Raw genomic sequence first — 13,784 nt, 5'->3', positions numbered from 1 at the left:
GCGGGTGGGGCCTTTGGGGGGCCTCCTGCCTCCCCCACCCACTCCGGGCTGTGGCGCCAGATTCTTCTGCATCCAGGTCATCATTAGCCCACATACCTTGGCCTGCAGAGGATCACCCGCCTAGAGGAGTATTGTTCAAAAGGATAAAGATCCGGGGCCATAAAAGGTTCAGAATTTTAATTACCTATCCACAGCCAGGGAAGGATTTACCTAGGGCAAATACAATGCAGGTATTTGGGGAGCTGAGATGTTGTGGTGAGTCTGGGGGCTGGGTAGATAACTGCAGGAATCACTGTAGGTGATCACAAGAATGTGAGCTATGTCAACACACAGAGATGTGTGTTAAATTTAAAAGAATAGAATGCAAAGATAAACTGCAGCTACAGAAAGGTCATGCATCTGTGTGAGGTATACTGATTGCAAGACGGGGGTATTATCTGGTCCGTACCAGAAACATTTTCTTTTATTGTTACTTGCTTTTAAACTTTGTTTAACCACTTAAAGAAAATCTGCTTATGGCCCAATTTGCATCAAATTCATTCCAAGTTGTATATTTGTTTTCCAATTAAAAAAAAAGACAATTTACCTCCCCCCCACCCCACCCCCCAGAAAAGAAAGAAAGCAGAAGGAAATTAGAGAAATGAAGGAATGTTTGTTGGGTTCTTTTTTTTTTTTCTTTTGAGAATCTCACTTTAGCCCCCTGGATAGAGTGGTAGAGCATCATAATAGCTCACAGCAACCTCAGACTCTTTTTTTCTTTTTTAAAGACAGAGTCTCACTTTGTCACCTGCAGTAGAGTGTTGTGAGGTCACAGCTCACAGCAACCTCAAACTTTCAGGCTCAAATGATTCTCTTGCCTCAGCCTCCCGAGTAGCTGGGACTACAGGTGCCCACCACAGTGTGCAGCTATTTTCAGAGACAGGGTCTCATCCTTGCTCAGGCTGGTCTCAAACTCCTGAGCTCAAGCAATCCACCCACCTAGACCTCCTGGAGTGCTAGGATTATAGGCCCAGCCCCAGCAACCTCAAAAACTTGGGCTCAAGTAATCTTCTTGCCTCAGCCTCCTGAGTAGCTGGAACTAGAGGCACCCACCACCACGCCCAGCTAGTTTTTTCCATTTTTAGTAGAGATGGCTTCTCACTCTTAGTCAGGCCTGTCTTGAACTCCTGAGCTCAAGCAATCCACGTGCCTCAGCCTCCCGGAGTACTAAGGTTACAGGCATGAGCTACTATTGGGTTCTTTTCTGTCTGCTTGGGTCACTTATAATAGTTAACCATATATTATAGCAATGGCCAGCAAACTGTGGCCAGGCTGTAGCCTATTTTTGAACAAACTTCAACCTAAGAATGGTTTTACATTTGAAAAAGAAAGAGGAAGAGGAGGAGAAAAAGAAAAGTGTGTCCATAATATATTATATTATATATAATATAAACAGCCATTTTCACTATGAATATGCCAAACTCTAAGAGAGCAGGAGGCCAGTGTGTGTATATAAGCTTCCTACATTTGAAAGATATTAGCACAATGTGAAGGAAAAACTTAAATAAATCTATCTCAACAAAATTTAAAAAGGATTAAAAAGAAGAAATGTAGCCCGACGTTGTGGCAGGAGCCTGTAGTCCCAGCTTCTCAGGAGGCTGAGGCAAGAAAATTGCCTAAGCCCAAGAGCTGGAGGTTGCTGTGAGTTGTGACGCCATGGCACTCTACCGAGGGTGACAAAGTGAAACTCTGTCTCTAAAAAAAAAAAGAGTATGTATCTTTAGCACTATACTAATTTTAACATTCATATCTTTGAGGAGCCCTGGGGAGACAAAGACCACATTTCCTGATCAGATTGTCAAGAAAACTGTAAATCTGGGTGAAAATTGTTTTTGAAAATATGTTACCCCTGAAGCCTGCAATCAAAGGAATCTTACTCTGAGAAAGCTAAACAATAATGATAATTAGCAAACATTGCCATCACATTGCAAAATCCAAGGGCCTGACTTTCTGTATGTCAATGTATACCTGGGATTTATTGATCACTACAAAAATCCCACTTTTGTAGTGATTTATTGATCACTTCAAAAGCTGCAGCTTTGCACATGAGGCGGAGGTTAGCTTGGCACAGAAATCTGTAAATGACTCACAAGGCAGGAAGAGGAAGCAAAACCAGCCCTCATCAACTTTATCAACATGATATGGACAAAATTATGAGAGTTTATGGCTGATGCAAGGCATGCTGTTTGCAAATACCAAGAGGTTTGTAGATAGTAATTCACTGCAGAGTGATTGCCACTTAAAATGGCTTCAGATAGATGACAAAGGAAACCTTTATTGATGATGATGGAGCCACACAAACAATGCATTCTGAAACGTGTAATCAGGAGATGTTCCTCCCAAGCACTTTCAGAATGCACCAACAGGCACATGGGACTAATGTGAGGATGAATCATCAGTAGTCACCCAAAGTATTTCCATGAGCAAACTAAAATTACCAAACTACAGTACATTGCAAAAAAAGAAAAAAAATCTGAAAATAGATTCAGCTAAATAAGCATGGTTGCGCCAGCTTTGGAATTGATAAACCAGAGGTTTACATCTCAGATTTGTTCCCCCATCAAGTGAATGGACCCCCAGCCTATCACAAAGGTCGAGCTAACTCGAAAATATCTGAAAATATGTGACCATAGCATACAGCCACCCTGTGTAACTTGTGAGGACAGAGCCTCCTTCAGATCTGCGTCTTTGGCCCCTGTACCAGAAGTAGGTACTAATCAGCCCTAGGACAGGACAGAGACTTGGTCAGGGGATCCTGGGGAAAGATGGGACGTGGAGCAGGGCATGGGGCAGAAGAAGGGCTGTAAGGCACACCGTCTCCTGACCTCCTGACCTGAGGTGTCCATCTCTGAGTCCATCTCAATTTACTTTGAATTTGGCCCCTTCTGTCTACGCTATTTTCAGATAGTCTCTACATTTGCTTCTTATGGCTGCTATAACAAATCACCACAAACTTAATGGCTTAAAAAAAACACACATTTATTATCTTATAATCCTGAAAGCCAGAAGTCTGAAATGAATCTTACTGGGCTAAAAATTAAGGTGCTGGCAGGCTGCACTCTCTCTGGAGGCTTCAGGGGGAAATGTGTTTCTTTGTTTTTCCAGTTTCCAGAGGCCACCCTCATTCCTTGGCTCACAGGCCCTTTCCTATCTTCAAAGCCAGCAGCAAAGCATCCTCAAATCTCTGTCTTCTGCCTCCCTCTCCCATTTCTAGACACTTGTGATTACATTAGGCCCACCTAGATAATCCAGAATAATCTCCCCACCCCAAGGTCAGCTCATGGGCAAACTTTATTCGCTTTGACACATTCACAGGTTCTGGGAATAATGACATGGACGTTTTTGTGGGAGCCATTAGTCTACCTCCTAAGTGGTCACTAGGATTGTAGTCTAGCCCCTTCCCATGATTGCTAAAAATCAAACAGCAATTTCATGTTTTTCTTAAAATCCTTTCCTGCTCCCAGTCTCCTATAGTATCAAGTCTAGACTCCCACCCAGTGCAGGAGCTCTCAGACATCCTGCTTCCCACTCTGCCCTCTGCTGTTCCCTGACCTACCCTTTGCCTTCAGTGTGCAATGATGGGGAAGGCATGGGAATATAATTGCCCTCCAAGTTAGGCTGGTCACTTTGCATTAATGCACAGACAATATTTGAAACATGCATCATATTCAATGTTGTTCACACCTCCACAATTTTGCATAAATGGTTCTCACTGAACAAAGCACCTCCCTTTCCCAAAGCCACTCCAAAGAACCAAATTCCATCCTTTATGAGCCATGCAATACTCAGGACATATATATAATAAAAAAGTGATACATTATTTAGTTAAAATGCAATTTAACCAGGCATCATCCTGAATTTTTTTTTGTTTTGTTTATAGATAGTCTCACTTTGTCACCCTTGGTAGAGTTTCGTGACCTCATAGTTCACAGCAACCTCAAACTCTTGGACTCAAGTGATTTTCTTACCTCAGCCTCCCAAGTAGCTGGATTTACAGGCACCCACCACAACACCTGGCTATTTTTATTTTTATTTATTTATTTTTTTGTACGAAAGGTTTTTATTGGCGAGGGAGGGATGCTGCAGAGCAGCACCAAGGAGGAGAGAAAAGAAGAGAGACAGAGGGGAGGAAAGAGAGAGGGAGAGAGAGAGGAGAGAGAGAGACCCCTGGCTATTTTTAGAGATGAGGTCTCCTTCTGGCTCAGGCTGGTCTGGAACCTGTGAGCTCAGGCAGTCCACCCGCCCCGGCCTCCCAGAAGGGTGGGATTACAGGCGTGAGCCACTGCACCCAGCCTCATCGTCCTGAACTTTTATTTGTCAAGTCTGGCTACCTTCAGATGCTTTCTAGACTCAGCTCTGGGGCTCTTTCTCCCTGCTGTCCCACCCAGCCCTTCACACCCTAAGGATCAGGGCTCTTGCTACCATTGGGATCATGTACCTCACCTGGGCTCTGTCTTAGCATGTTTGCTTGAAGCTGTTGCCCTGTCTAGAATGTGAGTCCCATGAAGGCATGACACATTTCTTTTTTTTTTTTGAGACAGAGTCTCACTTTGTCGCCCTCAGTAGAGTGCTGTGATATCAGCAACACAGCAACCTCCAGCTCTTGGGCTTAGGCGATTCTCTTGCCTCAGCCTCCCGAGTAGCTGGGACCACAGGCATCCGCCACAACGCCTGGCTATTTTTTTGTTGCGGGTTGGCCAGGGCCGGGTTTGAACCTGCCACCCTCGGTATATGGCGCCAGCGCCCTACTCCCTGAGCCACAGGTGCTGCCCATGACCCACATTTCTGTTATCTTGCCTCTTGTTGCAGTAAAATTAGAAAATCCAGGTAAGCAAAAGGAAAAGAAATCATTCAGATGTGCCTCTGCATCATGAACCAGACCGCACCAGCAGGATCCTACCTTGGAGCCTCTAGTGGAAAACCTGAAACAAGTGTGAAAGCTAAGACAGTAAAATAAGTATATTATAGAACTTGAGATTATTTTTATTCAATCTCTCTGCTTCCGGGCAGGATCACATCAGTAACCAAGTGATTCCTGGAAGATGACCTTGACTCCCCAAAACTTCCCTTTCTCTCTGGCTGACCCATGTGAAGAGTTCGTGTGCTCCGCGGGTAGGAAGTTCTAACCAAAATTCTAAAAGGTCTGAAATTCATTACACCTTCTTGCACCCTGCTGGGTTTTTTTTTGTTTGTTTCTAGATGAAAATGAGATCAGTTAATGAAATTGGATATCTCTTAAGTCACAAATCCATCTGAAATATATTCATTTCACGCTTGATAAATTCCAAGACCTGATTGTTCTGAAATTTTATCGGTGTTGATAAAAGTTTGGTTATCTGGTTAACCAGATGACCAAAACATTATCTTCTGATGTCTACCACTGAACCAAAATTTCACACTTCCCCGGTGATGGGAAATTTGAAAAGTCATGTGCTGAAGGAACTGTATTGGTTGACATGTCAAAAATTACATGTTGCCCCCCCCACCCCCTTTTTTTTTTTGTAGGAGTAGGGTATTGCTCTCGCTCAGGCTGGTCTCAAACTCCTGAGCTGAAGGGATCCTCTCGCCTCAGCCTCCCAGATTGCTGGGATTTATAGGCATGAGCCATCGAGCTTGGCCTCATTTGCCTTTTTTAGACTAATAAAGAAGAAAGAGGAAAAAAAGAGGGGAGAAGGAGAGAAGGAAGAAAAAAGTGGGAGAAGAGAGGAAACAGACTATGTCGTGTGGAGACAGCAGTCACGCACTGACTCTAGAATTTTTTTTCCTAAGTGACAAGCAAATAATGATTTGAATGACACCAGTGAAAGGAAACGGAATGAACACCACCAAGGTTGACACAGAATAGATGCTCCATAAATGTTTATTGCATGCATGACAATAGACCATCACCCAAGCCCCAAGTTGCCAAAGCCCTCTCTAGTTACAAACAGAAGCCCCATCCCATCTCCTTGGAAGTGAAGACATGGCCCGCTCCAGACCCCGCTGACGCTGTAACTGCGCATGCTCTGAAAGCCTCTCCGTGGAAGGTATTTCTTTAACTGCAGGTGTTTGTTTCTTTTGGCGCAGCAATATGTAATTTCCCATTTTTAGAACAATGCTGCAAAGAACAGTCACAAAAACAACCTTCAGAGGGGGTGGTTTTCTTCCTGGCCACCGCTATAGCCCTGTAAAACAACAAGAGGATTTTTATTCAAAACTCTATTTGCATCTCTCCATAAAAGCAAGAGTCCTTGTGTTAACTTTTCCAGGCTGAAAGAAGGTGCCCTCACCCCTTGGTGGGGCATCTGAAGGAACTCTTGCCTTTGGGAGGGCAGATTTGTAAACCGTCCTGCTGTTAAGTCTGCCTTAGTCCTGCTGCCTTGTGGTTTCTGTGCAGCAAGAGTGGGAAAGAGGATTCCGTAAAGCCAGCGTCTGCCCTTTGGGTGCCCCCATACAAGTCTCAGACCAGAAGTGGACAATGTGTTCCTGAGAATGTCCAAATAACAGACAAAGGTAAGGAGCCAGGAAGAGATCTGTCAGCTCTAGCCACCCATTAAGAAAGGGTAGTGCCTGTGGCTCAGTGAGTAGGGTGCTGGGCCCATATACTGAGGGTGGTGAGTTCAAACCCAACCCTGGCCAAATTGCAACAATAAAAAAAATTAAAAAAAAAAACAAAAAACTTAATTTAAAAAAAAAAAGAAAGTGTCTCTCAGGCGGCGCCTGTGGCTCAGTAAGTAAGGCGCCGGCCCCATATACCGAGGGTGGCGGGTTCAAACCCAGCCCCCGCTGAACTGCAAACCAAAAAATAGCTGGGCGTTGTGGCAGGCGCCTGTAGTCCCAGCTACTCGGGAGGCTGAGGCAAGAGAATCGCTTAAGCCCAGGAGTTGGAGGTTGCTATGAGCTGTGTGACGCCACGGCACTCTACCGAGGGCCATAAAGTGAGACTCTGTCTCTACAAAAAAAAAAAAAAAGGGTAGTGCCTGTGGCTCAGTGAGTAGGGTGCTGGGCCCATATACTGAGGGCGGTGAGCTCAAACCCAACCCTGGCCAAACTGCAACAATAAAAAAAAATTAAAAAAAAAAAAAAAGAAAGTGTCTCTCAGGCGGCGCCTGTGGCTCAGTCGGTAGGGCGCTGGCCCCATATACCGAGGATGGCAGGTTCAAACCCGGCCCCGGCCAAACTGCAACCAAAATATAGCCAGGCGTTGTGGCAGGCGCCTGTAGTCCCAGCTACTTGGGAGGCTGAGGCAGGAGAATCGCCTAAGCCCAGGAGTTGGAGGTTGCTATGAGCTGTGTGACGCCATGGCACTCTACCGAGGGCCATAAAGTGAGACTCTGTCTCTACAAAAAAAAAAAAAAGGGTAGTGCCTGTGGCTCAGTGAGTAGGGTGCTGGGCCCATATACTGAGGGTGGTGAGTTCAAACCCAACCCTGGCCAAACTGCAACAATAAAAAAAAATTAAAAAAAAAAAAAAAGAAAGTGTCTCTCAGGCGGCACCTGTGGCTCAGTCGGTAGGGCGCTGGCCCCATATACCGAGGATGACAGGTTCAAACCCGGCCCCGGCCAAACTGCAACCAAAATATAGCCAGGCGTTGTGGCAGGCGCCTGTAGTCCCAGCTACTTGGGAGGCTGAGGCAGGAGAATCGCCTAAGCCCAGGAGTTGGAGGTTGCTATGAGCTGTGTGACGCCACGGCACTCTACCGAGGGCCATAAAGTGAGACTCTGTCTCTACAAAAAAAAAAAAAAGGGTAGTGCCTGTGGCTCAGTGAGTAGGGTGCTGGGCCCATATACTGAGGGTGGTGAGTTCAAACCCAACCCTGGCCAAACTGCAACAATAAAAAAAAATTAAAAAAAAAAAAAAAGAAAGTGTCTCTCAGGCGGCGCCTGTGGCTCAGTCGGTAGGGCGCTGGCCCCATATACCGAGGATGGCAGGTTCAAACCCGGCCCCGGCCAAACTGCAACCAAAATATAGCCAGGCGTTGTGGCAGGCGCCTGTAGTCCCAGCTATTTGGGAGGCTGAGGCAGGAGAATCGCCTAAGCCCAGGAGTTGGAGGTTGCTGTGAGCTGTGTGACGCCACGGCACTCTACTGAGGGCAATAAAGTGAAACTCTGTCTCTAAAAAAAAAAAAAAAGAAAGAAAGTGTCTCTCTTGGGTGGTGCCTGTGGCTCAAGGAATAGGGCACCAGCCCCATATGCCAGAGGTGGTAGGTTCAAACCCAGCCCTGGCCAAAAACTGAAAAAAAAAAAAAAAAAAGAAAGTGTCTCTAGGGGCAGCGCCTGTGGCTCAATGAGTAGGGCACTGGCCCCACATACCGAGGGTAGCTGGTTGGGGCACAGCCCCGGCCAAAGTGCTACAAGAAATAGCCCGGCATTGTGGTGGGTGCCTGTAGTCCCAGCTACTTGGAAGGCTGAGGCAAGAGAATCGCCTAAGCCCAAGAGCTAGAGGTTGCTGTGAGCTGTGACGTCAGAGCACTCTACTGAGGGTGACAAAGTTAAGATTCTTGTCTCTTAAAAAAAAAAAGTGTCTCTCATTATCATCTCCAAAATGACTTTCTTCCCTTTCCTCTTTCTGCTTCATAAACCCAATCAATCAGCCTCACGACTTCAGGAGTCCCTCCCCTCCCCATCTCTCATCACCTGCCCACACCTCCGTTCCCGCCCCACGGCCTCCACTCTGTGTCATGCCCGGCTCATCCCCACCTGACCCCCGAACTTGCATTTTGCCCTTCTCCCTGTCCTCCTGCCCTGGTTTCTCGCACCGCCTCTGGGGGCCTGCATGCCCCTGGCTCCATCTTATGCCTCTGCAACACTTACCATCACCTCCTACAGTAAAGACCCAACTGTCTTGGCAGGACTGCACCTGCCACCAGGGCTTCTTCACAACATTATCTTCCACTAAGCACCTACACAAAACCAAAACTATCAGCTCGCCATTTCCAGACCTACCGCTATAGGCACCACCTTCCACCCTCCTCCAACTTAGAACCACCTTCCAGGTCCTCTCTCTGTGACTAAATCCTCCCCATTTTTGCAGATCTACCCAAATAAGACCATCTGTGTGACCACTGTAATTCACAGTAATCCCTGTCCCCCTCCCTTGCTGAAGGACTAAGATTCTGCCCCATTCGTTGAGTACACATAAAGTACCTTGCTAAGAAATCATTCGCATAACTTATATTTCCCAAGTGTTTTGAATTGTATAGAGGGGGAAGTACTAAGCCTCTTTAGGAGATTCGGAAGGACCTGGGCACCAAGAAAGTGAAAGCTTTGACATTTCCACTCCGTGCTTTGTTAAGCACTTGCCAGGAGCCTGTTTTGGAGCTGAGCCCTTCCATATGTACCACCTCATTTAGCCCTCACAATGAGACTGTCAGGTAACTTACACTGCCTCTTTCCACAGGCCAGGAGACAAAGGCTTTGAGAAGCTAAGGAACTGTCCAAGAGCTGGAGTTCAAAAGTGGCTCACAATATTGACTGTAATAGCCCACCCCCTCTCATTCTCAGAGAATCCACAGCACTGGGTAGGTGAACAGGTGGGTAGTGCACTGTGGGTTCTTATTCCTGATTGCTACAAATTCATGGGAAGGGTATACAAAGGGACTGGGTTCCATGTTTTTATTTTTAAGAAGGAAGGGGGATTTGGGGTTCATATAATGAAGTGAACAATGTTGTCTACAACATCTGATGCCTGGGAGGGTGGTTGGGGGTGGGGCGGGGTGGTGGTGGTGGAGAGGAACAGGCAAAGCAGAAAGCTTTGATGCTGTGCTAAGAATCGCTCTCAACGGCGGCGCCTGTGGCTCAGTGAGTAGGGCGCCGGCCCCATATGCCGAGGGTGGCGGGTTCAAACCCAGCCCCGGCCAAACTGCAACAACAACAAAAAAAATAGCCAGGCGTTGTGGCGGGCGCCTGTAGTCCCAGCTGCTCGGGAGGCTGAGGCAAGAGAATCACGTAAGCCCAAGAGTTAGAGGTTGCTGTGAGCCGTGTGCTGCCACGGCACTCTACTGAGGGCGGTACAGTGAGACTCTGTCTCTACAAAAAAACAAAATCACTCTCAAGATCCCAAGCCAAGTGGCAAGAGTGCGGAATGTGGCATTCCAGTCCCGACTCCTACACTTACCAGCTGTGAGACTCAGACGAGCTATTTTACCTTTTAGTTTCCTCATCTGTACAAAATGAGGATAAAATCTGGCTGCAGATGCATTAAGGGAAATAATCTATGTGAAGCAACTTGGCGCATATCGTATGCTTGATAAATTATTGTTTTTACTTCCTTTGGACATAAGAATAGGCACTTCTTTTCACTTATTTATTTATTTTAAGTTTATTAGCTTCTGATTTTTTTTTTTTTCCTGCAGATTTTGGCCAGGGCCGGGCTTGAACTCGCCACCCCCAATGTATAGGGCTGGTGCCCTACTCCTTGAACCACAGGCACTGCCCTCTTTTCACTTTTTTATTTTTTATTTATTTATTTATTTATTTTGTAGAGACAGAGTTTTACTTTATCACCCTCAGTAGAATGCTGTGGCATCACACAGCTCACAGCAACCTCCAACTCCTGGGCTTAGGCGATTCTCTTGCCTCAACCTCCTGAGTAGCTGGGACTACAGGCGCCTGCCACAACGCCCGGCTATTTTTTTGTTGCAGTTTGGCAGGGGCCGGGTTTGAACCCACCAGCCTTAATGGGGTCGGTGCCCTACTCACTGAGCCACAGGCGCCACCCCACTTTTCACTTTTTTAAATAGAAGTATAACATACTTTCAGTAGAGTACCTAAAAAGTGCACACATCTTAAACAGATGATTGATAATTATTTACTTATACATGCTTTACACAGGGTGGCCATAAAGTTTGAGTGCAATTAAATTGTTTAAATTAAATTAAACTGCACACAAACTTTATGGCCAGTCTGTATAACTGTTCCTCCATTCCAAATATAGAGTATTTCCAGTACCCCAAAATGTTCCTTCATGCATCCTCCTAATCTATATATCCACCAGACATAACCACAATTTGGCTCATTATAGATTAACTTTGCCTCTTCTTGAACTTGACATTAATAGAATCAGAGAGTATGTAATCTTTTTATCATTGTCTTGTGCTCTGTTGTACATGGATACCACCATCAGCACAGACACTCATATCTCATAGGTATATATCCTTAGGAGTAGAATTACAAGGTTGTAAAGTAAGCATATCTTTAGCTTTAATAGAATCTGCCAAACAATGTTCCCAAATTGATAGAGCACTCTTGGGCTCCCCCCAGCAAGGTAGGATAGATACAGTTGCTTCACATCCTCAGCAATACTTGGTATTGTCAGTCTTTTCATTTTAGCCATTTTAGGTGGGTGTGTGGTGATACCTCCGTGTGGTTTTATTTGGCATTTCCCCAATGAGTAATGACGTTAAGCCCCTTTTCATAGTGTATTTAGCCATCTGGATATCTTTTGTGGGTGTCCATTTAAGTCTTTTGTCCATTTTTATTGAGTTATTCCCCTTTTCTTATTGATTTGTAGTGGTTCATCATATATTCTGGAAGCAAATACTTTGTCAGATCTAAGTAGTACAGATATGCATCTTCTCTGCGTCCGAGGTTTGCTTTTTGAGGAAGAGAAGCTTTTAATTTTGATAAAGTCCAATTTATCAATTTTTCTTCTATGGTTAGTGTTTTGTGTTCTGTTTTAGAAAATTAAATCTCTCCCCTGTTCTGTCTCTCCCTTCCTACAACAGCGTTTCTCAACCTGGGCACCGTGGACATTTTGAACTGGACACTTCTTCACTGTGGGGCCCTCCCGGATGCTACAGGACACACGGCCGACTCTTTTCTCTCCGCTCCTCCCTATCTCTGCTCACTGCCAGTCAAGAGGCCTGAGGGAAAAGTGAGGGGGTGGCCAGGAGGTAGAATCATAGCTTTCTCAAGCTTACAGGGGCTTTAGATATGATCTAGCAACCCCCTCATGTTATGGATGAGGAAATGATCCTGAGAAGGGGAGGGAGAGGATGTGTCAGAGCCAAAAATGTGGGGGAACAAGCGCCAGGCCAAACAGGAAATCAGAATTCCAGGGCCTGAGGCAGAATTTCCAGTCCCACCAGGGAACCTGGGATTGCACAGCTCCTTGCTGCTTCCAAGCCGTGAATCCCATTCCAGTAACAACCAGTGGCCGACCGGACCCAAGGGAGCAGCAGGCCCAGATCCACCAGCACCCAGCGTGTGCACACAAGCGTCCATCCCTGGGAGCCCATTCCTGAGTCCCTAGTGGGCACAGACGACTGCTAGTTACAATGGGGATATTTCATAAGGACATATGCTGTCATCACATCTTGGTCTAATTCTAAAATCACAAGGGGAATGAGGGTCATGCCACCTGGTCACATACCTGTCCCAGTGGAGAGGTCAGAGGGCAACTAGGATCCACAGAGAGCCAGAGGGAGTCTGGGGACAGTGTCCCAGCCCCATCTCGACACAGGTAGATGGTAGGAGCCCCACGGCAGCTAAGAGCCTTCAGCCAAAATCACCCAAGTTACGATGGATGTTAAAATGCTTGCTAGACTCTATTCTAAACACCTTGTAAGTATATAGGAACCTAGTTCATCCTCAGCGAGCCCTCTAAGGAGACACCATCATCTTCCCATGTTAAAGTCAAGCCTCAGGGGTGTTATCCCTGGAGCATCTGTGATGGGATCACAAGTTGGCACAGATCACCCTCCTCCTTGATGACATTGAGCTGACCCTCACGACCTCCCTAGACACACAGGGAGCCCCCACTGTGTGTGAAGGCCTACGCCAAGAACTGACACAAAGCTCTGGGTGGTGGTTAAGGTGATTTCAGTGGTACATGATGAATATTTTTAACAGTTTCGTACTTCTTTCAATGTCTAGCAGAAAAAATGCTGGATTTCGTTTACACTAGTGACCTAAAGGTTTCTTTTTAATTAAATGTAAGATTTTAAAAAGAAATCTAAAGAAAAATATTAAGCAAATAGTAGTAACAATGGAGTGTGGATGTGGCAAAGATGGTGTGGACAGCACTTGAGGGACCTAAGCATGGGAGACCCTGCTCTGGTCTTGTCCCACCTTGAAGACAGCTGGCCGTGCTGTGGCCCTCACAGGGCGGTGCTGCCACTGCCATGGCGTCTGCCCAGTTGCCTCTGCCATGGCATCTTCCTGGAGAAAACTCTATAGTCTTGAAGATCATAGTCACATACCCTTTAACCTCTCTTGTCTCTTTCTGAACATTGTCCCTCACTTTGGGAATCACTCTGCTTCCCAGTGATGAAAGAAGAGCCTAGAAAGGCTGATAAGTGTACTGAAATCTACACATCAAAGGCCAAGTAAGAAGACAGTAAGGAATGAGGAAACCCCACCCCATTCCTTGGACACAGCCCTGGGCCCCACCCTCAGCTGGCTGTAAGCGTCTCTGGCTATGGAAATGTCACCCCTGGATCCTCTGCCGATCACCCCTGCCAGACGCTCATTGGAAGCTGGACCTGCCAGCACCAATACCATCCCCCTCCTCCTAGGGCTGCATTGGCACAGAGCGACCTCATGGCTCCAGCTGTAGGCCCTACAGGGAGTTCTGTGCATTCTGCGGCCCAGACACCACCCAGCCTCATAAGAACCCTGCTGGTACAAAAACACTGTCCTTAAAGATAACACTTACAAATGAGACTGGGAGAGGACCACCAAACCCCACCATCAGAGGGGCTTCTCAGAGGATGAAATCAAACACTAGGGGCCCTTCAGTTTGCAACTGATGCCCAGCCGAGGAAG

General features: G+C 46.3%; 1 protein-coding gene across 1 annotated transcript in view; it reads right to left on the bottom strand.

Moving 5' to 3' along the window:
• Window positions 1-5,883: 5,883 nt before the first annotated feature.
• Window positions 5,884-13,784, bottom strand: part of AHNAK (AHNAK nucleoprotein) — a 100,773-nt gene continuing 92,872 nt past the window's right edge. Inside the window, exon 6 of the mRNA XM_053562262.1 lies at window positions 5,884-6,203. Within this exon, the coding sequence (XP_053418237.1) occupies window positions 6,196-6,203 (8 nt within the window). The 3' untranslated portion in view covers window positions 5,884-6,195. The remainder of the gene's footprint in view (window positions 6,204-13,784) is intronic.

Source organism: Nycticebus coucang, chromosome 14 (assembly GCF_027406575.1).
Source record: "Nycticebus coucang isolate mNycCou1 chromosome 14, mNycCou1.pri, whole genome shotgun sequence".
NCBI lineage: Eukaryota > Metazoa > Chordata > Mammalia > Primates > Lorisidae > Nycticebus > Nycticebus coucang.
The sequence above is the reverse complement of the archived record's forward strand: the minus strand, read 5'-3'. Positions and strand labels throughout refer to the sequence as shown.